Source organism: Grus americana, chromosome 11, assembly GCF_028858705.1.
Source record: "Grus americana isolate bGruAme1 chromosome 11, bGruAme1.mat, whole genome shotgun sequence".
Taxonomy (NCBI): Eukaryota; Metazoa; Chordata; class Aves; order Gruiformes; family Gruidae; genus Grus; species Grus americana.
The window spans coordinates 19,082,738-19,108,074 of record NC_072862.1 but is presented as its reverse complement, the minus strand read 5'-3'; the positions used below and the strand labels follow the sequence as shown (position 1 = coordinate 19,108,074).

Here is a 25,337-nt window from a genome sequence, read left to right as displayed (position 1 = left end):
TAAATCCACAGGGACAGAGGAAAGAGTGAAGACAGTCTGCCTTGCTATGCATACAGAGTAATTTCTTTAGCTTTCAGTCCAGACCAGTCTCTGCTAATATTTTCTCTAACTTATTAAAATAAATAAATAAATAAGGTTAAAAAAATACTTCTTAAAAAAAGAAAGAAAAACAGCTGAGACTTGCTGTAACTCTGGTAGTTTGCTTTCTCTGCAGCTAAACCAGAAATGTTAACTTTCTTTCCTACATACTTAGAACAGTCTTTGATTTCTCATACAAAAAGCTAGCTTATGATCATTGGAAAACTCTGATGAACTAGCAAGGCAAATACTTTTACAAATAAAAATTCTATGCAAGGAGGGGGACACCTAGAAGACCACCTTAGGCCCTGCCATCATCTCTGTGGCAACAGTAAACCACACTATTAAACTGCAATTGCTAGACACTGACATTCACTTAGCTCAAAATATTTTTTTGTAATTTAGTGTCAGCCTAAACTTTATAGTGAAGGCGTAACTTCAGTCAAATGAAAGGGAGAAATGATCTGAATCAGTACTCTGAATTCACTGATCTGTACCCCACCATCCCAAGAGGGCCCAATCCATGCATCTCTGTTTCTACTTACTCTAAATGCTCTGGGAACTCAGATGACATTTCAGACACTTATTATTAAAGAATGTTATTCCTTTGGTAACAACTTATTTTTTCAGCTGTGCTGTTGTTACATCATTACAGTTAGCGTATCCTAGTCAACTTGGTCATAAGGAGGACCAGCTGCAAGAAAAGAAGTGGGCATTCACATTAGTCTTGGCAGCCTAACCACAGATAAGCAGCTCAGGTGTCATCCGAGATGATCCCATTTGCAAATCTGTAGGATCATGGCCTTTGGATCCCTCAAGTTTCCTTCCTTCCTGTTTTTTATTCATTCCAAATTATTCCTCCAATTTTTTGCTTTTGATCATCTAAGAAAGCCAACCCTTTTGATCTGCTTTGCATACCTTCTGTATGTGCTCATCCCTTCCCAGTCTTCTAGCCTCCAGGGAACAAAAAATGGCATGCTGAGGAAAATACTTCAGTACTGCCCCGAGAAAAGAAGTGAAGACGGGACCTGAAAAGCCTTAATGCAGCAACAGGCTCCTTAGCAGCTCTGTGTAGAAACTGCAAAATAAACACAGAACCAAAGAGCACTTCCCTTCTATCTCAAACCAGCAAGTGATACCAGCTGCTTCTCTTTGCAAAAGCAGCGAATGAATTTCCATTTCTGATGGTCTTTGGGGTTGTCAGCCACACTCTTGCTCTCTGGAGAAGGAGGTGACACTGCTTTGTTGCACAGAGAAATGGGAGGATTGACCTGAGACTGTCTGGATATGAACCTTAACTGCTCAGTTTGACTTTAGTTTATAAACTGTATTTTTTGCTGCTTGTACTGACCTAAATACTGCAATGTTTGGTTTACAAACATGTCAAGGGAAAACTGGTTTTGCCCTTGCCCTACATTTCCCTTTCTCTACCCAGTTTAGCATCTCTAATATATTTCTTTTATCCATATTATAGAAGCTACTTTTCCCCATAAAGTATTTTTGTTGTTTGCTGGAATTCAGAGGCTTGTGAGTGGCTTCATATCCCACTGTTTAAATGGTCAGCATTGAATCAATTTATCTATATTAAATAAACAATTTGCAATTAAACAACATTTAAAATGCTACTGCTTTGATTAATGTTTGTAAGGGTATTTTGTAAAAAATAAAAATTCAGGCTGACAAGGAAAACTTTTGCTGCTACAGTTTATAATTTATAAAATAGAGAAAAACTCACCTCTTCTGGCATTTGTTTTCATTCCACTGCCTTTTGTTTCATTAGACTATTCCCTCTGTACACCTGCTCTCTATCTCCATTTGTCTGATTAATTATACTCACTTCTTCTCTACAGGCTTTGACAAGTTCCTCTTCGCTCTCCAGCTTCATCCCCATTTTTTGCCTTGTGTGGCTTTATCTCCACCCTAGATATACTGGCTCCTCTCAAAATGAAATGACACAGAAACTACCAATAAACAGTTTTAAATAAAGTAACAATAAATAGCAGAACATCTTGGCTATATACTAATTTTTGGAGAATTTATAAATTAAGCAGTTTTCAGAGTAGGAGCTGGCTGAGGGGCTTAGGTTTCCATGTGATACGAACTCCCATGGAGAACGAGCCATATTCAAAGAGGTCTTTGTGACAGCATTATACATATTATTTCCCTTTAATAACACAGTTAGAAATTATTATCGATTCAGAATCTAACATAAATGCTGAGCTGTATTTTCCGTATGTGAAAGGATTCACATAGGTGTGTCTCACTATTTTTTTTTTCCAACATCAGAATTGCTGGGTAGCATATGCTATAATTAATTCTTCACAGGATTTCCACAATCATTATTCCTCTCTTGTCCTGCTTTCCATTTGTTGAACCTTGCCGAAAAATCCTGCTGTTAAGCTAAAACATACCCATGCTTCATCCCTCACATGGCTTTTAATACAGAAACTTTGTAGCTTTTTATTAGCAAACAATTCAAAAGCAGATACATAATCTTCACAAAGATGGATCCGAGTGTTCCTTGAGAGGTCACAGTAGAAAGGAACGAGATGGTCCAGCATTGAAAGTGCATCTGTGATATTTAGTTTTGTCTTCAGTTTCCTTTTCTGCCCAAAATTCATGTCACCTTTCCAAGTCTTTCAGTTCCAGATGCCTAAAGGCCAATAAGTCCTTGAGTATCTTTGAAATCAGAGTAGTCTCGCTATTCTACTTCCACCATTTCATAAGGCTGGTAAAGGTTTGAGCATGGTTATGGGATGGGTGTTTTAGACAAAGCAGAGAGACTATGTGTGGCAGCATACAGAGGCAGAGCTGTAACAGGTATTACACACCTATGTGAGGCACACCATTCGTCCTCTCTGGCAAAGAGGCAGAGAAGAGAATACTTAAAAGTAATATTGCACAGAAACGTTTACAAGAAATTGCATCGTCTTACATTCCCACCAGCAATCCTGCTCTTGCACACCTATCTAAATTGACCTGCACTTATTAGACGCCCATTTGATTCTTTTGCCCTGGGGGTTTTGGGTATCTTTAAAATTGATCGATTCTTTACATTTGTCCTAACAGAAAGACTTGGCCTCACATGTCCCACCTCCAGCTCTTTCTTTTCTTCTTCCCCTCCCCCCCCAGCATGTTATTACTGTCTATGAGTCATTCCATTAATCCAGAGAGAAGGCTAGAAAACAAGTGAATAAACACCCTGCTTCACAAACCTTCTGTCTGCACTGTTTACTTCTCTGCTAATGAATGAACAGCTAAAAACCAGAATTATCCTAATTGGGGACATTCAAAGGGACATTATCTCCTCTTTGTCAATAGCTGCTGCCTGGGTCTGCCAGTGAGTACACTACATGATCAGAGGATGATCTCTGAATGTGCCCTCCCAATGACAGTGTAAATATGATAGAAACTCCAGGAAAATAGTGGAAAAGAACATATATGCGAGTCAAAACGAAGAGCACAGGAGTCTTTTACTTGATCACACCTTTCCTATTAAAAATTGATTTAAAAAAGGTGTGAGAAACATGAAACAGCTGTGATGCCAGACACAGGACCCTGTCTCCAGCAGCACAAGGTCAGATCTCTTATACGCACATGCTCCGAGTTCTACAGTTCCCTCTGTGCGCATGGATAGAGCTCTTCATTTATCACAAATATGGCAGGCAACTGTCTGAAATGTCCTACGCCCCCCCTTAGAGCTGACAAAGTGATCCTATCTCTACTGACATGAATAAAGATAGAAGATGAAGGACTAAATGAGAAACAAATTACTGTAGCCTCAGTTTTGCCCTCCAATGCAGGAATGACAGGAATTCAGGGTCTAACTTCTGCCATCATGGAAGCCTGGGTTTTACTCTCCCTTGCTAGAGAGACAGATACAGATGCACTGGTGCTCAGTGCAGCTCACACTTCATCCCAACTCCTTTCAGATTCACAGAATCAACTTTTTCTTGCCTCCCTCAAAAGCACACAGAGTTAAACCTTAGGACTATTATTTTAAATGCTGTAAGGTATTTAATAAGTCCCTTCTGACTTTCAAGGGTAAGAATATTGCACAGTTTCTTCATAAAACAAGTATTTAATGCCCACAGAGAGCATCTAAATAACATGCAGATTACTATGAATTCTTTTCAAAATAAGGCATGATGCTAAGGCTGCTTGTACACTTTATCTACTCTTTCCCCTTTGTTGTTACATATGCTCAGATTCTGGAATTTAGTGTAATGTTTTTATTTCTGCACTTTGGCACACAGTTGGACGCACTCTTCTCTGATCCGCTTTCAAAGAGAATCTATTAATTTCTATATCAAGGAAGGCTGATGTTCAACCCCTGAGCTAAATGCACAGTCCAACAGAACATGAATTTCAACATTTGGCCATTCCGTGATGATTTCTCTTCCTGCTCCCACTGTATAACGGGTGAGCAGCTTGTACATGTCCCCATCACGTGAATGGTGTATTTCCACTTTTGTGACAACTGGTCACATATGAGTTTTTTGTCCCTGCCAATCACCACAGAAATGCCTGCCTAAAATATTTTCAAAGACTTGTAGAAACTGCTGTGTACCTCCCTGTGTCCTTCTAGATGAGAATATGTTGCCCATGCTCTCTGGGCTGGACAGAACAACTGGACATGACTGGTCTATGACATTGACACATTGACTTGTGTCACGTGGACTTCTCAGGACTTACCAAGATGGGCAGACAGCCTCCACACCTGCTCTGAGCCCTGACAACAAACATGCTGACATCTTTGTAGCTTGGAGCATTTCGGATCAAGAGTTAATATTTTACCAGGCTCCTTGATAGCTGGTGACACACAAATCAACACAAAGCTAGCATTCAGCAAACAAAAGAGCCTTTCCCTAACTCCTCTCCAAGACTCTTTCAACAGAACAGAGTTTTCTTATAAATCCAGTTGTATCAGGAAAAACATCCCCCTCATCTGCCACACAGCGCAGCAGAACGTATGTGGGGAGGGCTGCTGGTAACCCTGGCTGGAGGACCATGTTCTTGCATCCAGATGCTGTGAGTATGAGAGATTCAGCCCACAGAGCAGACATACTGCTCACTCCTCCTCACCGTTCATATTACAGGACAGGTTCTCATTCTCGGCTAATACCTTCTCTCCTCTGACCCACGCCTACCAGGACTGGGGCCACTCTCAGAGAGAGGATGACAGGAGATGATCTGCCAGGCAGCTTCGCACAGAACTGAAGTTTCCTATAGAGCTGAGGTACAGATACTGAGCAATATGTGCAGACAACCAGCTCTATATCCTTTTAGCTGACCTGCCATGCTTCATCTGCAGGTGTGGAATAACACAGGCAGTTCCAGCTGAAGCTCTTCCCCACTGCTTCTCTCCTCTGCTTCTTTGGACTAAGCCACGTCCAGTGGCAGATGGGAAAGAGACGACAGAGACATCAAACCATACCACATTTACTGGCAGCGAGAACCTTACTTTAATGATGCTGTAGGAAGAAAAAAAAGTGAACTTGACAACAAAAGCTCAGACTCAATTTTTTGAGGCTTTGTGCCAGAGTATATCTCTCTACATGTGTTAATATGTATTTGATTTGTACTTCTGAACTGAAAGCATTTGGGCCACAAAACTTGAAATACTTTCACGTGTACTTAACTTTAGGAAATATAACTTCAAAGATGTAAGCATGCAAAGTCACTCGACTCAGATGTCATCGGCACACAAACAGAAGACCAGTATGTCTTTAAATAAAAAAATCATCACTTTGGCAGAGTGGCATTTCTGATTAATAGAAATTTGCATTAAATTTCTCCTTTCACTTATACAGTAGTTAATTCTAATCAAGCAAGCTCAAGGTTTTCAGTTGCCTGGATAGGACTAATTAGATTCTTCCATATTATTACTTCAACATATGCACACAAATATCAACTTTCTTTTTAACAAATATGAACATTATTTTTAAATTTTCACTGGAAATAATTTTCTGAAATTGGGAACAAAATCTGCTCCAAAGGGAAATACACAATCTCAGGAATCCTACAAAAAAAGTTTCAGGCTTAAAAGAAATGCTTTAAAATTACTTTGCTTAGTAGAGAACAGGACTATCATTTAGGTTTCACATAGAAATGAAACAACTCTTTATATCAGACCGAAGTTACGGGAAGAAGTTTTGATGCAAGCCTGTGTGTGTGAATGACCGCAGATATGCTATGAAAGCAAACAATGTTAATAAACTAAGGTAATTGACTGAGTTCACGTTAGCCAGGCATATAATTGTTGTAACTTGAGATGACGGAAGCTTCAAGTGATAGCACCAGATGCCTTATGACAGAGTCATGTACTTTTGGAGCTCATGATTGCTTACTAGACAGTTGTTCCAGGATCCTCGAGGAACAGCTTAAAAACTGACTTTGTGCAGGAACGACAAATTAATCAAGAAAACATTTGATAGCTCTACTGAGTGCCAGCCAAGGTTTGAGCTGGATGCAGAGAATCTATTACGAAATAAGGAGGCAGATCTAGCTGAGTCACTTTAAATCAGGACATTCAATTCCTTCCTACTCCTCAGATTTAAAATATCCTATAGCAAAAAGCTTCTATAGGATTTTTTTGTTGTTGTTTTTTATGTTTAAGGAAGAACCTGAAACACTGCAGCCAAGTGTCTCTAAAGGAAGTATTCATCACTTCCAAGCAGCGTAAAATACATCGAACTAACAAAATTAAGAAGGAGAAGAAAAATCAAAGGATTTAAAAGGAAGATAACTGGACCACTGCATTTTACTCTTTGTAATTAAATGACGTATTCCACACAAAGACCTAAAAGCCAGGAGGAGAAAATAAAAGTATTTCTGCTCTAAGTGGCTACTTCTCAGTGAGATAATCTATAACTAGCATCAAGAGATTTTGGAATAACGGTTCTACGACCCAGGACGCTAGCATGGTGTTTTACAGAGCTGCTGATTGGAAAAAAAGCTGAAATCCCATGGGAAATAAGATTTTAAAGTAACAGAATTTCCTAAGAAATTCAAACATGTTTATGCTGTATAAAGCTGAGAAAAAGTAAAGGTTAAAACATCCTGTGCAGGAGCTGAAAGGACCAATGGTTCTATTTACAGCCCTCCATTCACCACAGCACCTTGGGTATGAGAAACGATGATGGAGGAAGTGCATCAACCTCTGGAGAAGTCTCAGCGAGGCAAGCACAGCAGAGCTGCTTGCCACACCACCAACCAAGGGACTTCTATGACCCTGAAGGAAGATCAGAATCCTTTTCAATGACCTCTAAAGGAGGCACCTATAAATATTGGAGAGTATACCCCCAGCCCATTAGCAAACAGGAAGAAAAAGTATGAATTTCTAGTTGGGTTCATTTCTTTGTGGAGGTCTATTACCCTCAGAGAGATATTTTTCCTACTGTTACCCACAGCTTGGAATTTTCCTCCTTAGCATTTTACATATAATGTAGTTTCTTGTTTCCTGCCAGGTAGTGGGATTCCCTGAAAATCTTCCCATATTTATACCGCAAGAAGTTCAGAAATAAAAGAAGTGGTGGTACAACTGTAATTGAGCCAAAAAAGGAAAAACATTGCATTGTGGAATGTTAGCCTTGAGACAACTCATGAAATTTTTACTCAAGACAGAAGTCAAACACACAGTGCTAAAGTGCAAGATAGAAATGCAAGATGTCTGAAAACAAAAAAGAAAGTTAACCTCACCTTGACAAGGTTTTTGCAAGCAGAAAGGGAGCTCACTCAGGTAACTTTGGAAGAGCAGAACTTAATCTGCAAAGCACATTTGTTCAGCTGTTAGTTGCTCTAAAAAAAAGGGCCATTTATTTGGTATACTAACAGCATTTACTCAAAAGTCTCATTTATAAACGTCAAATTAAGCTTTGCTTTAGACTACCTCAGGAAAAAAAAAATGGAGTCTGTATTGTATATCTATCTTTAGGGAAACATAATTATATCTGAATTCAGGAACTGCTTTGGGTTGGAGCAGCAGCTAATATCCTAACCAGAATTTCCTTCATCATTACTCAAGCGGTAGCATTTTTATTTTAAAAAACCTTAGTCCTCCTCCCCCACCAGTATTTCTCTTCTAACACATTCCATTCTAATTTTAGTCTTTTGAGAAATTTCTTTTCCAGATCAACCCACTCTTTTTCACATTTAAATAATTTTCAGTTTTTTTAAAGAGCTCAGCTTTAGCAGGTGTTTCAGTAGCTAAGCAATAAGAAATCTCTTGAGAACATCTTCCATGTTTCCCAAATGGATTAGCCTGGAAGTTTTGGGAGAACAGTATTAGGCAAAATAACCATGCCATTTAATTTCAAAACCAGAGTAAAACTCCTATGACAAAAAAAGACAAAAAGACACAGACCCCCAAAAAGGAGCACTTATGTTCACTGTTAACAAATAACAAAGGTGCAATAACAAACAGTTGTTCATGCTAGCAATACCAGTAATTAACCTGAGTACAGTAAAATTCAACAGAAATAAATTTAGAAGCTTAACATGGAAGAAAACTATGCAACTCCTCCTTTTCTGAATTATTCAGGTTCAGTGCAGCCCCAGGACCAAGAATGTGACATGGTTTCAACCATGGATGAAAAATGTACATTTCAGTGGCCAACAGTGGAAAAAACACAGAATACTGTCACAAAGCAGCAGAGACTTTACTAGTAATTTGGGCCTGCAGCTCCACACAACTAAAACACATTTATTATCAGATCTAGAAGCTGAACTGAAGCAAGGTCAAGATACCTTCAAGTACCACCCCTCCTCAGACAAAAGACAGCCTGGCCCTTCACATCACCTCCAGCTATTTGAAAGCTGCATTCTTTCTCTTTTGGCTCCTGGAAGCTTAAAACACCGTAGTACATTTCAACGATTGTTTCTTTTTGCAGTCTCAGGTAGTACGAACAAACGCACTGACAATGATGCCTCTGTGCCCTTATGTAGTTAGAGCAGACCTATGAGATCTTGGCACCTGGTAGATTCATGAGGCAGGAAATTTTGAAATAAGTTAAAGCTAGGCAGCATTTACAGATTTACCAATACAGGTGTTCATCTACAGTCACAGGGTTATCTTCCACATATTCCCTAGAGTGCAGGAACATCCTCCTCCTACAGTGGTAAAAAAGACTAATGAAAAGTTGTCTGTACAGAAGTAGCACTTGCAGTAAAAATATAAGTTGGAGTAGAATACAACAGCAGACATTCCTTATCTCATTCAACATGACATATCCCCCATTTCTACTCCCTTTGCCCCATTAAATTCTTCTAACTATACAGACTAAAAAAAAGAAAGTTCTATTTTAAAGCTGTACGTAATACTCAAAAAAACATTTTCTTACCCAGTGCAAAGATTTCAGAGAAACATTTCTTCAGCAAATGTTATTACCTAGTCGTGCTCTAACCTCAATTTTCTAGATGTGTTTAAGTATGTACCTGAAGTAAACTCGCTTGTTAGCTTGCAAGAATTTTTAACTTTTTTTTTCCTTTGAGGTTTCGAGTATGTGTTCTCTGTCTTCCAAGTTTGCTTCCTTGTCTTCATCCTGTTTAGGCTCTCTAGAAAAGAATTAACTGTCTTCATTCTCAGCTATGCCAGCTCCACTAATGAGAACTGCCAGGTGAAGTGGGGAAATACTGGAACCTAGGAAAAAGAGAATTCTGCTATTTCCACAAAAGTCTCTCTAAAACACATACTACTGGAAGAAAGGAGTTTTCCACACGTGAATTCATTCCCTGCTTGCCTTCCCTCCCTTTGTCCCTGTGGTGTGTTAGCGAGTGTGAAAGGGCACTGGTGAACGAGCTGGGGTGCGTCCTCAAGGACAACTTTTCCTCCCCTTGAGTAGAGCTGAGTGCCAGCTTCGTCCTTAGGCTAAGCATGCAAATATATCAAAGCAGCTGGACACAGATTAACACCCCTTCCCTACCTTTAACACAGGTTTAAAACAGTACATGTTTTATGATTACGTGCAAGTAATTAAAAGCTTCACTTCTCTCCTCCTCACTAAATCTTCTTCTTTCTCAAAAGCACCTTTGTCTAAACAGGGGCCAAATAAAGTCTGAATTGAAAAGAGGACGGGAAATTAGATCAAACTGAGTATGTAGCATTCTCATTATCCCTCATGTCAGACAAGTCAGAAGCAGTTACATAATTGGGCCTCTAGACTCTAGGCAGTGAAGTGTTAAGAGAGAAAAGCAATCCCAGGACTGCATGCTGGGTTTTGACAAATAGAAAAACACAGAATTAGGCCAAGAGCTTACCATTAATGTGAGGTTTTTAATTGTCAAAAAAATGTTCAGCATATGGCACATGTGGTCAAAGAGGTAAGAAAGCATGTAGTGCAAGAAATGGAAAAGGGAGGGAAATTTACCTGTGCTTGTGTACACGCTTGTGTGTGAATCAGAGAAAGTACACTTGTGAGCGAGTAAGCAAGAACGCGTGTGTGTGAGGAGTACAGTGCAGAGAAATACAAGGGGAGGCAACGGCCCATAAGCAATTGCTATGAAAAGGAATGGGGGTGGGGAATTGTGCACAGCCCTTTTTTAGCTGCTGCTGTAAAAAATAAATAGACCTTTTAATCTGTGTTCTCCTTGAAGCCTTCTCTATTGACCATTCATTTCTTCTTTCCCCTTCCCAGCTCTTTACCTCCTCTATATGGCTGATGAATATGCAAATGCATAATCAGTTCTATAATAGCCTATCCTTTCTAAAAACAGGCTATAAATTTGGATCCTAAGCAGCAGGTTCTAAAGAGACTATTCTACTATATGGTTGGAGGAAGAGGCAAGACCCAAATACCACCACTAGCACGCCAGAGTTCTTTATAACGTGTGTGAATGCAGCTAGAAGGCAGGCCCTCTTATAACAGAGCTAGTAGCCAGAAAGGAAAGATCTTCTGCAAAACGTACACATGAATCTCATCACAGGCTTCTGCAGGGCACAGCGCACATGCTAGCAAGAGGCAGCACAGGCTTTGGCTTTGCCAAGAACAATAATGTGATGCAGACCCCGAGATCCCGCAGGTTTTAGTTTTAAGCTACGGGAGTTGTGGGAGCTCTCGGGAAAGCCCAGTGACACGGGGCTGATGGAGATGCTGAGGGGGCCGGGCCGGGCACAGAGCCCCGGGCGCCCCGCGGCTGCAGACGGACGCCGCGGGCAGCAGGTGGCGCCGCGGAGCCGGGGCGGGGGACGCCGCGGTGCGCCCACGGGGCCGGTCTGCGGAGGGATGGCCAGAGACACACACCACGGGCACCCTCACGGCTGCTGGAGGCACGTCTGCACCCCCAGTGAGGGGTGACAAGCAGCACAGCCCCCAAACCTGGCCTCTGGCAGATTCTCACTGTTCCGGTCGGCTCAGACGCAGTTAAAACAGGACCAGGGCTCAGCCCCTGCTGCCGTTACAGGACAGAAGACAGCTGCGTTACAAGCAAGATAGCAGTTTGAGGGTCCACACGTTGCACGTCAGCTGCTTCCCAGCTCCCAAGGAGCTGCCTCCTTTCTTCTGTCAAACAAGCACAAACACTTCTGTACAATACTTGCATACACTTCCATGTCTGCCATTTTGAGGCCCTCCTCAGGTTCCCACCGGGCTCTACAGTATTCCGGGATGTTGTCACTGCAGGGTAGAACGCAAGAACTATTAGTCCAAATTTAGCAAGATGGTATTGACCTACTACACAGGGACTGAAAGCTGACGGTGCTGTGCCCAAGCGCATCACTCCAGCTTCTGAACTGGTGTGCAGTAAAGACTGGAACCCCACAGGAAGGAATCGGGCCCAGATAGGCTTTACAGTTCCCCATGGAAAACCACTCAGGAACAGATACATGTCTTCAAGCTCCACACTGAACTGACAGGCAAGAAGGCACCAGCTGGAAACTGAGAGCTCCTGCTCAAACTTTGGGCAAGACAGAAGAAAAAACTGTGAGTTACAACAGTTTCCACATCACCGTACCTAAGGCAGCCAGGACATCACCACATTACACACAGTCGCCCTGTTAACTGGGATATCACCTTGAAGGGGCACAGAGATAGGAAGGTAGGAGTGATGTACATAGCACACTCAAAAAATTTGGATAAAGGGACAGAAACCTTGATCTGGCTCTAATCCTAACTGGTGCACCCTGAACACGTCACAACTCTTCATTCGTTGTATTATCATTTACAGGTAGTGAATAATATTTGCATAATTCATAGGCGTAATACAATGAATATAAACAGGACCTGCTATAATCATAAAGATACCTAGATAAACATTAAATAATTTTAAAATACATCTTTGCAGAGATTGATATTTAAAAACAAACCCTTGTAATCTTAAAAAAATGCTCAAGTTTGGGTAGGCCTTTGAATGTGGACATCATTGAACACTTTCCTTCTCCCTTTTCCCATCACCTTTAACACAGATGTACGTCGCAAAGCAATACAAACTCTGCAACATCTCAATAAAAACAGGGATGACAGGAGGAAGGAATGTTGTAACACAATTTATTAAAATCAGTTTATAAAACCCCAGGACCAGTTCACAAAGAAGAATGGAGGTCTCATCCAACACTCTGAAGATGGGAACAGGGCTCCCCAGACAAGATCCAAAGCCTCGACGTGATCTTTGTTGGAGGTAACAAGATTATGTGGCAGCCAGATTTGATGGTTCAGATCCTCTCTGGAGCCTTGTTTTCATTTTTGTCTTTTAACATTCTTCTGAGCCTATTAACACACCAGTACACTGTGTGCCTACCACAAAGTAGTTTTTGCCTGCATCACTGGAAGCGCATAATTTTCATCCTAGACTCTGATAACACTTTCACAAATATTTGCTTCATCTCAACTAAAAAAAAAACCCCAAAATACAACCAGAGGAAATATTTTGATCACAAAGTAAAACAAATTAGCAAACTAAGGGCTAAGATCCCATAAAACAAGAATTAGAATAGGAAAAAAAAAAAAAAAGGTGGATATACTTATAGGTAATCTCCCTTAAGTGGTGAAAATCTTTGGATCCAGAAACACTGACAAAACACTGCAAATAAAGTAGCATCCTCCCCCTCCCTGACCCCAGGAAACAAACCAAGCCCAGCACCCCAAAATTTGCTATGGTCAGTACATCTTAGGCACAGGATCTGGAGATAATTACCAGAAGGGATGCTGGCAGACACCAGGGTCCATTCAGAGAACAGGCACTTGCCACTTCTTCCCGAATTTCAGAAGTCTCTCTTCTAGGGCAGTCTCTTGTATACAACTGCATGTCCAGTTGCACGCCCTAGAGGTTGTGGATCCAAGAGGAACAGCAATATTCTCTGCAGGATACTTTCAACTAACTAAATCCTTATTTAAACTCTTTACATAAAGTACCATTTAAATTAAAAACATTACAAGAGAGGGATCTGACAGTGGCATAGACATGACATAATGGTTAGTTTAGAAAACTTACATGTTATCAAATGAGAATCCATGACAAACTCAAATCTTCATGAGACTACATGAAGACTTTATGAAAATGGAAATGTATGGATGCTTTTTCCTGTACCAGGAATAACTGCTTACTGTTTAGGTGATATTCTGTAACTATAGGAGGTAAGTTTGGAAATATTCTAACATGAAATGCTGTCCAGACGCATCCATAATAGAACTGCACCTGTGCTACTCGTGTAAGAGCAGTGACGTTTTTCTCCTTTCTCAGTACTCATGTTTCAGCTACTAAAACATTCCTAGCAGAACACCTGGCATTTTTTCTATTCCCAAGTTTAAAACAGTAGCAGAAGTTACTCTTGTAGATGGCTGTTAAAGCCTCAGTGCATTAGTATGCTGAGACTGCCTCCTGTTCTCTCCTCTCGACTGATGCAGCTAAAGCAAAAACAAAAACCCGTAACATTTCTGGTATTACTGTACCTTCCCTAGCAATATGCAACAGAATTGTGTCATATACATTAGCCTTTAAAAGCAAAGCCCTGATTCAAGTTATAAAAATGTAACCTTCACACTGCTCCCTCTTTGCAGGATAGCTTCTTCATGGTCTCACTGCCTTTGTGGTACAGACTGAGCTGATCATACTGATTTAAATTGTTCCTTTTAACTTTTACCCTCCACCCACAGGTCCTTGGCTTGGCTTCTCATTGGTTATTGCACCCTGGGGCTGCAGAAGAGGTGCCTGCCTGCTTCTGCTTCTTACGGCGTTTGTTCAGGAGGCGGTTGTTGGATGTTTTCAAGTCTTTGATTTTCACCTGATCATAGTCCACCCTCATGGTAGCCAAAGCACTGGTCATCTCCTCCTGAAATCAAGGAAGCAATTTATTGAAAACCCTGAGGCAGAGAGCACACAGCCACCCCACACTACTGCCAGGAGACGAATGTACAAAAAGGAACCCTCTGTTATACTACGGCCAGAAATAGCTGACCCCTTTCTGCTGCACTGGACTATGACTAAAGGCTTCGTTCTACTCACAGACTCATTCAGGAGGAACTATTCACACAGTATTTCATATGTGAGCATGCAGGACCACACTCTGCTGGCCTAAATTCCGCCATGTCCCTATGCCCAGCATTTCTTACTGGCTGGCTCTGGGCCTTCACCAGCTATTAAGCCTGGGCTTCTCATACCAGACTCGGAACGCTGCTTTCCTTGCTCTGTTACCAAACTAGGTTAGCATGAGCTAGAAGAAAGAGCTCACACAAAGTTGTTTAAATTAAAGTATGTGCTTCAAATTAACATGCTTTCTTAGTTTGAATTAATATTTAAGTGCAGGCAAATTTTAAACTTTTTAATAAGGCTGTGAGCAAAAATCTGCTTAAGTGAATGAATGTCTAGACATTTAGTTCAGGAAAGGAAAAATTATTAAATATTATGAAAATGCTGGTGGCTTGAGGAAATACCTCTGGAATCTATACAAAGCACAAGCATAAGAAGTTCTCAGAAACATGGAAATGAAGAATGCTAAGTGAAAATATCTGTTTGATCTCTTTAACTCGGGAGGCAAATGTTGCCTAGGTCCTATGAAATTTTACCATTACATAGTTCAACAGTTGAGACTATATGTCAGTAATTTAAATAAAATCAGTAATCAGTAATGTTGCAATTATAAAAATGCCAAGCATTGTAAATGCAAAAAATTCAGAATTAATTGTAAAAGTATGCCAACCTGATAAAGGCCAGCAGGAAAGAGTTAAAGCTTGCAAACAACTTTTAGTCTGCCCTATAGTTTCTCTTTGCAGGAAGCATTCAACTGTCATCAGTACAAACAGTAGGTGAGGCACCTGGTTAGATTAAGGGAAAGACAGATATATTTTTATCTTCCCTCACCAAATGTTACAACAAGACAAGGCTAAGGTTATTTAATGTTGCTTTATATTAGAAGAACAGAGTAGAAAACCAGAATGCAGCTCAACCCTCCCACCCTGTCCCCCTACATTTTCCATCATATTCTTCACTTCACTATAATGAACTTGAAGCTTCCTCAGCACTGTCCCTTCTCCTCTGTGGTTACATACAGTGGCTCAGCAGGTAGCATCATTAATAACTTTGGTCATAAACATCATCTTTGTTGAAATCTGGCACAGCTGTAAGGCTGTTGGATGAAGCTCAAATAGCATTCTTTTTTAAACAGTTATCATATACACAAGGACATACAGTCCTGTTCTAACCAGGAGTGTTTACAATTCCTTTGTTTAACATGGTTGTATTCAAAATAGCTGTATCTCCAAGGAAATAAGCATATGCAGAGAAGACAGCCCATTTAATCTCTTATCAGACTTGACTTCAAGAAATCTGAACTATGACTGACTCACTTTAACTTCATCCCAGTGGTCTTTATCCTCTTGCAGGACCCGTGCAGTGTGAAGTGGAGTTGGTGGCACTGCCATTGATCTCTGAGAAAAGGGAAAAATACCAAAAGAAATGTTGTGCAAAATCATGTTTGGGAAGCGACTGCTTGCTCTTCTATGCATATGGAGGGCATAAAACTTTATCTAACATCCTTCGGTGGCCCTCATTATCCATGCTTCCAACCACTCCACAAGCTAATTCATGTGTGAGGTAGAAAAGGACTATAGCCCCCACACGACTGTATCTTTAAGGAACAAAAGGAGAGAGAAATCAGTGCTATGCTTCTTTCACTCTGCTCCCTTCCAGTCCAACCAATAACCCTGTGTTGAATAGAATATGTACATTTGAGATTTTAACTGTCATTTCACTATTCATTAGCCAATGTTTTAAAGTGGTTAATTTGACCTTTATCTTCTAGGATTTGTTGTAGGAGAAATTTTCTTGTACATATACATTAACTGAGATTACCAGTTTATCAGATCATAAGTGTGCCCCAAAGAGGAAATTATACTATTATTCACAGTAAGGCACAGTTCAGAAGACAGTGCATCACTTGAAACGCTCTTCCACATAAAACTGAGATCTACGCTCACCTGCCATGAAACATCAGTAGATACTGTAAATTAGAATAAGGTACAATTCCTAAAGCAGGAAGCACAGTTCCCTAGCTAAATTCAGCAACAATCATGATATTTCTTGCCAGTCCGTAACCCAAACTAGACTTTTATTTGGATATTCTATCTCCCTTATGCTTTCTACCCAAACTTGTTCTCTACTGCTGTGGCATCCTACACCGGATGCAGATGCATGTCAACAACGTCTAAGGAGATCCCTGTAAATGTCTTTGTAAAATAAGTGTTACATTGGAAGCAGTGCTTACACTCCACTGAGCTAACTGCAGTAGTTACAGAGGTGGAAGCAGAAATCATGACTCCTGCATCCTCTGTTAAAGGACCCTAGCTGGCCAGGGTATAGTTTTATCAAGTACAGGTGGGAGGTGGGAAATGGAAAACCAGAACACTGGCCTTAGTGGTGTCCCTGAGCAGGTGCTGAAGGTGCCCTCCTATTTGCTGTCAGCTACTTCTTGTTGGATAAATCTTATCTACAAGCTAACTAGAGGATTATGTGCTCCACCTAAACTCACAATTTTTGCATAGTCCATAATAATACTTCTGCCATCCATCTAATAAAAAAAAAAAAAGAAAAAAGGGGAGGGGAAAAAAGAAAAAAGAGGAGAGACAATCCCCCTCCTCCGCTGCTTGTGCAAGGCAGCTCCCCATACACATTCCCATTTAGGGATTTAGAAAAAGAAAAGGAAGAACAGAGACATTGGTCTTTTCCTCTCCCTCCCTCTGCCTCATGGGAACAACAGGTTCAGCAGAAAAAAAAAATGCCAATCTGCAGCTCCTAGAGCATTCTTCCAGGAAGAGTATTCTAGCGTGGCTCTTTGGTACAGCACAGTCTATAGACCTTGTCTCTAATCTCCTCCTTATTAATTGGTTATATGCATATTTCAAGTAACATGTGTCGCTGTAGGTGGTAGCTTCCTTAGCTATTAGGCACTCATTCTGTGAAATTCATCGCCTGCTGACTTCTGGAACACCTCCTTCTTGGGTCTTCAAACACTTAAAGCTGAAGGTATTTATTCTGAACAGTGATTACATTTTTATTTGCTTAAAAAAGACGTAGAAACATTGTCTAGGTTCTGTTTCCAGTTCTACAGATTCTTTATAACCTTAATTTCTCAGCTTTCGTAACTCTAAATGAAAATATCTACTTCTTCAGGATGTTACATAGCTACGTTTCTATATGATTCTAAGGGCTTTCAGATCTTCAAACAGGCATTATGGAAATGCTGACTATTAGTCATGCCTCTGTTTCTGCCCCTTCCTCTGAAGATCAGCATAGACAGAGAAAGCACTATGGGGGAAAAGGGCATTCTACAGTACAAGGGATTCTGTTCGGGGCTGATGATTTTTGGACAGCAAAAACCACCCAAGACTGGTGGTTTAAGCACAAATGTGAAAAGTATAATCTATTATTTCAAGTGACACGTACAGAGCAGAGATGATATCCTGAAATTCAGTCCGATGACTCCCGGGATTCTTGTCTCTTGTTTGAAAGAATAAATACTGTATTATTAGAGTCTTTCTTTTTTCCCCAAAAATATTTTTTAAGGAAAAGTAAATTCAACCAAGTCGTAGAATGAAACCTGAACCCGGACCATTAATAGCTCCGTGTACCACCCTATCTGGCAGTCTCTTACAGGGCACTAAGCTGAGACCCTTGCTCCTCCCCCATGAATTTCCAAGCTCTGCCAAGGATGAGAATTCCCACTAAGCGCAGGACTATGTTCACACTAACACAGCTATGCACAATGGTGGCTGAGACCACTAATAATAGCTTTCTAAATCCTGCACTGATGAAGTAAGTACATACAGTTTATTTTTATATTTTTAAAGAGAGTAACACATGCATATGCTGCAGAGTCAACAGTGACTGCCTGCTCACAGAAGATATAGATGCATTCGGCTTTTGCTTCCAAGAACACTATTGTGGGTGTCTCTGTGTCCTCTGGTAACACCAGGAAGAATTGTGGTTCTACAGGAAGATGACCCTCTGTGGAGGGCACAGTAGGTTAATTAAGTTATTAACAATAACCATCATCCTTCTCTTGCTGTGCTATGTTGAGCTACATGTAAGTTCTGCATGTAAGAACTCATCTTGTTCCAATGTAAAAAGAGGTATGAAACTCACGTTAATCCAAGGGTGGTTCATGAATTGAGAAACTGTCATCCTCTCTGTTGGGTCAGTCTTCAGTAAATGGCGAATCAGTTGTTTGGCTGAAAAACAGGATCAACATGGCGTGTTGTAGTCTACTACTGCGTTCCCAAATAACCTTGAGAACACAAAATCATCTTTCTTCATTCAGCAGAACTGAAAACACCTACCTATTGCTGTTACCATGTTAAGAAGCCATGTACAGTGTGGTAGGTTATTATGGTTAAAAAGGCAGACATGAAAACATCCAAAACAATAGGTAGGAAGGAAAGACAAAGGATTGGGGATTCCACCTGTGCTAGCTACGTCACCAAACCAACTGTTTTGAGAGCACGAACTTGAGAAAAACATAGGAACAGAAAGCTGCCAAGGTGCCTGTCTGAAAGATGGCGAGAAGCTCGGCATTATGGGCTGAATGAACGCATAAGCTTTGAGAAATGACAGAAGATAAAAACTAGCACAGGCTGTGGAAGAAAAAGGACGATAAATTTTTCTTTGAAACTGAGAGGCCACTAAAAGAACACAAAGTCAAAGAAATGGATTGCAGAAACAGGCTTTGCAGCAGCTTTCTGTGAACACAGTATCTGCCAAAGCAAGAGTACAAAGTAACTAAGATTTGAGATCATGAGAGCCTAGACAATAGTTTCATTAATGCGGGGGGACAGACCGGGAACACTGCATCCAAGGGACATTATTTAGAAAGACTTACACTGTACAAGGAAACAAAAGGAGGAGATCACAAACAGAGCTTGTTAAGATGATTATAGGAAGCTGGAGGGGAATTTAGAGGAAGCCTCCATAGGTGATGCAATGACGGAATGATTAGATAAAGAAAACCATGACAAGAACAGGACAAAGGAGGGCAAAAAGCAGCAGTCTGCTGAAGGTGCCTAATCAGCCTAAAAGAATACATAAATTAGCTGATCTTAACAGGTTCAAAGGCAGAGGGCATCTGTCTTCATTCAGGCAAGCACACAGAAACCCTACAAATTTTCCAAGTGCGTGTTCTCTCACCAAGCTCCCCTAGCATTTTAATACCTGCTGTAATATGAACAAGACCCAAAGCAGACAAAATATTAAGCCAGAAACCCATAAGTAAAACATCTTCCTTATTAATGTTCAGCAGTCTACGCTGCACATGCAGCCATGAGATCAAATGAGGGGTTAAAACACCACAGATCACAGTATTATCCAATGATGATTTGTTATTGCTTAACAGCAGATGATAACAGGATGCTAGTAACAGCAATACAAAGGGTTTGTTAGGAAAAAAAAAAGATGTGCCCAGAGGTTGCTGACCCTTCTCTCTAATGCAATGGGCAGGTGAGACTTCCACCTTATGAGAGTGTCAGAATAAGAGGGAATCAAAACCATCCACTTTCAGTACACTGGGTTGAGCCCATCCAGGTCACAGCTGAACAGCAGCAGCTTTTGGTCAGTGACTTACTAAAAAAAAATTGTTGACCTTGATTTAAGTGGTGGCTGGCAAGTTCCCACATCGCAAAAAGCTAGCATGAAAAGCTGCCATCCTTGCTGGCTCTATCACCAAGGAAGGCAAAGACTGAATGAGTTCTTAAGACAGACTTTCCCTGTCTTCCAACTCAGCTTGCATTGCAGCTGCCCTGGCAGTCTGCTTTCTCAGGATTAAAGACTTTTGTTTCCAGAGGGTTTAATCTCGGCATTCACTAGCACTAGCTGGAATTTTAAAGAAAGTTTTCAGTAGTCATTTACTTTCTGTAGTACTTAGGTTGCTGGGTAATGTCCGAGTTCCCAGTTGTTTTCTGTATCACCTTACAAAAAATTAATTTAAATCCTACAAAACAGGGGGGAAAAAAACCCCCCTAAGACAGGCTTTTAGAAATAGTCTCTTGTAAGCACTGCACCACTGCACAACACCATGCACATAGTCATCAGTAGCAGTGAGCATTGTTACCTTCCTCTGATACTTCAGCCCACTCTGGATTGGGAAACCCATACTGCCCCATCCGAATTCTTCTCTTCATCCCTGGCGAAATGGCTTGACCAGTGTTTGAGTAGAATGGAGGGAACCCACACAGGCTGTAAGAGTGGACAAAAGAACTCTTACAAGTAGGAAAGTCATTTCATCTCTTAAAAAGTCCCATACAAGCTTATATTCTTCTGCAGGTTGCATAATCCCAGTGACTAATTACTTGGAAGTACAGATTTAACAAGATGTGTCCTTCTTCTGCTCATCAAGCCTCTTTCCAAATACTTACAGAATATATGTGATGACACCCAATGACCACATGTCACATGATTTGTCATATTTCTCAGGACCAAGGACTTCTGGGGCTGAAGAAGATTAAAACCAGAAATTAACAGAGTACCAGATATTTCCTTTCATCTCCATTACCTTATAAGTAACAGCACACTTCAACAAATATTGGAGGCATTTAAAAAAATGCAGCTCACTGCAGGAACTGGGTAGTATTTTCTATTGACAAGTTCCTGAACACATCTAACGTAGCTTTAGAAAGGAGGAATGGAGCTGGCAAAATGCCCTACTTTTCACCTTAGTGTCTCTGCTCAAGAGAGTACTAAGAATACAGAAAAGCAGAAGGAGCTATAGCTAAATGTGTACAGGGAGACACTGCACTGAAAGAGGCAGGAGCATATGTTCCCAAAATCAGAACAGAAAGGACCTACTTGAGCTGTGATAACTTTTTGAACGGTACCTGGTAGAGTGAGTTTAGCTCCAGCAACTACAGAGCAATGTATTTTTCTTCAGCCTGCAGAGCATTATATTTTTTCACTAAGTAACAAAATTATAGAGACATACATTTAGAGGGGATTTTTTTTTTCCCCCCTGGGGCAGGTGAACTGGCAGGGAGCTTGATTTTGTAAGGAAAATGATTCTCTAAACATATGAGCAATCATGCTAGTTTATAAAAGGTGTTGAGAAGGGAAATGTCAGCTTGTTTGTATACAAATATAAAGGCATAAAACCATATATGCCTAATTTTCTTAGCATTTTATCCCTAATCCCAGCTTACAAAAATATAGAAGAAAGCATCAGAAAAAAAATTGCTATCGCAATTCTCTGCTAATAATGAATATCAGTATCTTTCAATACAAAAAAAAACCCCAAAACCTATAAAAACTTACACTGTAGAACTAGTTCTTCAAAAATAATACGCACTTTTTCCTCCAAAGAAATTCCAAGTGCAGACTGCCTCAGTCATACCATATGGTGAATGACTGTTAGCTCAAAGACCAAGACGGACGTACTCTAACACGAATGCATAAAGGACAGTCTACTGTGGCATTCATTACACAGTGCTCTGTCTTTGGACAAAAAGCAGGCAAAAATTCAGCTGTGATTAAGTCACTTTGGTCTTTTATTACTAATTCCTCCATTTGCCAGCTTTAAGAAGCTTTACACCTGAGGGAATACTCTCCCTGGTCTCTTTTATTACATCAGTTAAGCTAAGGGAAGTTATGCAAGGAAACACCCAAATAATCACGAAGCCGAGTTCAAATGATGGCTTTTATTGCATCATTCAGAGGAAACATCAGGATTACTTCAAGTGTAATCAGAAGCAACATGTTCTTTCTCCTTGATCCTCATTTGCATCCCCTGTTAAGGCTGTTTCCTCTGCAACCAAGGAAGAAAGCAGGAGCACTGAACTGTACTGGAACCAGACTAGGTTTGGGTTGGATGCCGCTATAAATTCTGCAGGCTAACTCTTTGCATTACACCCACAATAAGATTTCCCATCCATTCCTACAGTCCACAGGCCTACTATAAGGGGAGGGATGACAGACTGTTACACAAAAGAAATGCATCTTGGATAACTCACCCACATAATAAGGAGTGTAACAGGGGGTCTGCAGCGCATTTTGTACAGTGGTTTCTTTGGCAAAGCCGAAGTCTGTCAGTTTGAGTACAGTATCCTTCTCTTTAGACGTGTAAAGCAAGTTTTCAGGCTGAAAGGCCACCAAAAGAAAGGATAAACTGGACAATGAAAAGATGTCTCTAATGAGCTGAAAGATCAAACCATTCCCACTTGCCTGGATCACCACCAGCATCTGAGCCTTCTTACTTCTCTCACATCCCCACCGTACCATGCCGAAAGTTCCCTCCCAACATATGGCATTTTTGCTCAGACTAAGGATCAACATCCTTCTCAACATGGTATTTAGGAGAGCAAATCACAAGACTCAAGTAGCTGAAGTGGAAGACAAGTCATCAGCCAAACTCTCTATGAGCAACTGACATAACTCCATCAGAATTAACTGATACAGACACAGTCCCCTTCCTGCTTTCCCCCTCCTGCCTCCTGAAACCTGAATTAATTCTTGCTCCACACTCCATAAAAGCTCTCCAAAACCAGAAGTGGCACAGAGGGAAATACAAGCTCTTGTGCACAAGAACAGGGAGAGCGGCATATCTCCAGAATCTGCAATTGCTTGAACTTGTTTTCCAGTTTCTCAGTCATAAAGAAGCTATGCCCTCTCTCATCCTAGTGTTTGGGGACATACAGAAGAAGGAAGGGCTTGAAAGAAAATAGGATTTCGGATCTATTAATTTGAACTATTTCTGCGTTAGTTCACTGAGTGTGTGTAGGGGGTGTGGTGGGCTAAGCACTTCAGTTTCTGTGCTGGCACATAGCTCCGCAAAAGTGAATAGATTTTTCAATGTTAAGTCATTCTGAAGAATGCTCAAACATACTCCTCAGTGACACCAAGTGACTTCTAGTTCACAAACTCAAAGCTGTGGAATCAATCAGATGCTTCAGTCCATCCTTACATGACCTGCTCTTCAGTACATTCCATCACATCGCTGCATTGCTGTGCTAGAAATGCCATGGTGCAGCTATCTTGTCTTTGCTTATGCTGTGCACTTTGCAGAATGAAAACAAACTAGAGTACTACAAACCCTGTCAAATCTCTACTACAAGGTCTGGGTACAAACTTTAGCTAGTAAATAGATTGTTCCACATGATAGTAATTGAGATCTTCCCATTTTCCCAAATATTTACATATACTATTCAAGTGGGTTGGATGCATGGAATTGGTATTATTCCTCCCATATATGCAGTTTCTCCTGCTTCTGAAGGAAGGTTTGGTGTTTGTTTGGGGGTTTTGTTTGTTTATGTTGAGGTGGGTTTTTCGTCCTTGTTTTAGGCAAGTATGATTGTGAAAACAACTAATAACTGGCAAAGACTGTACATAGAGGTATAGCAGCTAGTATAAATTTCCTTCAGGCAGTGTTATTTTCTTGTTAATTAACTGGATTCCAAGTTGGTAGTACCTCTTTGATTAACCATCTGACTATCACCAGATTCTTCTGCATGCCTTAAACAACTGGAAGGCATTAGCACACATGAATATTCTGACCTTTGACTAGTTGCAAACTAGTTGTGAGCAGGTCCCTCCTCACACTGACAGAGGAACAGGAACACTTTTGACCATCTGATGGTACTCCTAGTTCTATTTAAACCACCATTGCCCATTTATCTGCCTTACGCTCTTTTCTCCCTGCCCACACACCTTCAGGCCTCACCTTGACGTCTCTATGGGCAATGTTCATTGAATGCAGATACTGGATGGCTGTTCCGATGTCTCTCATTATCTCAGAGGCCTCTATAAATACAATTTTAGAGAAAGGTCACATTAACATTCCAACTGTAACTCAAGGACATGCTTGGGAATGCTTATGACTTACAAACAGCTTGCTGGAATACAGGGCTAGCATCAAGACTAGAAAACCTAAAATTAGCCCTAACAGCTGTGTTTTGGTTTTGCAGGCAGCCATAGCCCCCAGTTCCCTGGCTGCTCAGCCCTCCTCCTGAGCAGGCACTGAACTGAACGGTTGAGATTCCTGGTTTTCATGAGCTTGTAAATTTGTGCTTTAATTTGCTCACCAGAAAAGCAACGAGAGCAGAGCAGGTACACAAGCAATATGCAAGACTGTGGAGAAAGGGCCAGGACATGTCCTTGGCTGTCCAAGACAGAAGTTTTACTTTCAGCTTCTAGTTCAGGGTAACAAGAGGATCTAACAGATTTTCCAAAACTAGAGCAACATAACAATACAGTAATTTTAGGATAGATCACATATTCATTCCTCACTGTCTCTAAAAGTTTTTCCTCAGGAGAAAAAAATCAACAGTTCTATTCTGCAAAGCCCAAACTGCCACCTTTGAAATAATATGTTTCTAAAATTTAATATAACCCCAGTGGGAAATTCTAGTGGTTGGTGAGCTGCCTTGCAACAGGAGTATTCATGAAGGCTGAAAGAGTTCAGTTACACAGGGAGAGGTTTCAGAGCGGGGAGGAGTGACATTCCCATTGTACCAAGTGAGCACTATATTACATCTCCATTGACAGGGAAACAGAATTAGCAACTTCAACCTGAGCCTCTGTTTTCTGCATAGGTAGAAACCTCAGCTGCAGTAGTGAGAGAGAAGGTAGAAAGTCTGGTACTGTAACCTGGAATTCTTTTTCACATGGCTTGAGATTGAAATTACACAATCTCAGGCAAGGACAATCAGAAGGCAGAAACACTTATCATCTTCGGGGAAAACCTTGCACGACCTCCTCCTTCTTGGCCCAGGCCAAAAACCCTGGCTCCTAATGGGAAGTTGTGGCTGATATATAAACAGCCAGTGAACCTGGGGAACCCAGTGGAACCAGGCTCATTT

General features: G+C 40.8%; 1 protein-coding gene across 11 annotated transcripts in view; it reads right to left on the bottom strand.

Annotated features, from left to right (window-relative positions):
- Positions 1-11,128: 11,128 nt before the first annotated feature.
- MAPKAPK3 (MAPK activated protein kinase 3) overlaps positions 11,129-25,337 on the bottom strand; it is a 125,420-nt gene continuing 111,211 nt past the window's right edge. For 10 of the 11 annotated variants that reach the window (XM_054837643.1, XM_054837641.1, XM_054837645.1 and 7 more), the window contains 9 exons: positions 24,200-24,279; positions 22,494-22,620; positions 20,910-20,985; positions 20,606-20,730; positions 18,649-18,734; positions 15,855-15,935; positions 14,294-14,341; positions 13,207-13,332; positions 12,544-12,779 (listed from right to left, as the gene is read on the bottom strand). In XM_054837643.1, the coding sequence (XP_054693618.1) occupies positions 12,750-12,779; positions 13,207-13,332; positions 14,294-14,341; positions 15,855-15,935; positions 18,649-18,734; positions 20,606-20,730; positions 20,910-20,985; positions 22,494-22,620; positions 24,200-24,279 (779 nt within the window). In that variant the 3' untranslated portion in view covers positions 12,544-12,749. Of the gene's footprint in view, positions 11,691-12,543; positions 12,780-13,206; positions 13,333-14,293; positions 14,342-15,854; positions 15,936-18,648; positions 18,735-20,605; positions 20,731-20,909; positions 20,986-22,493; positions 22,621-24,199; positions 24,280-25,337 lie in introns of those variants that run through there. The other variant, XM_054837650.1, reaches the window with a different exon arrangement.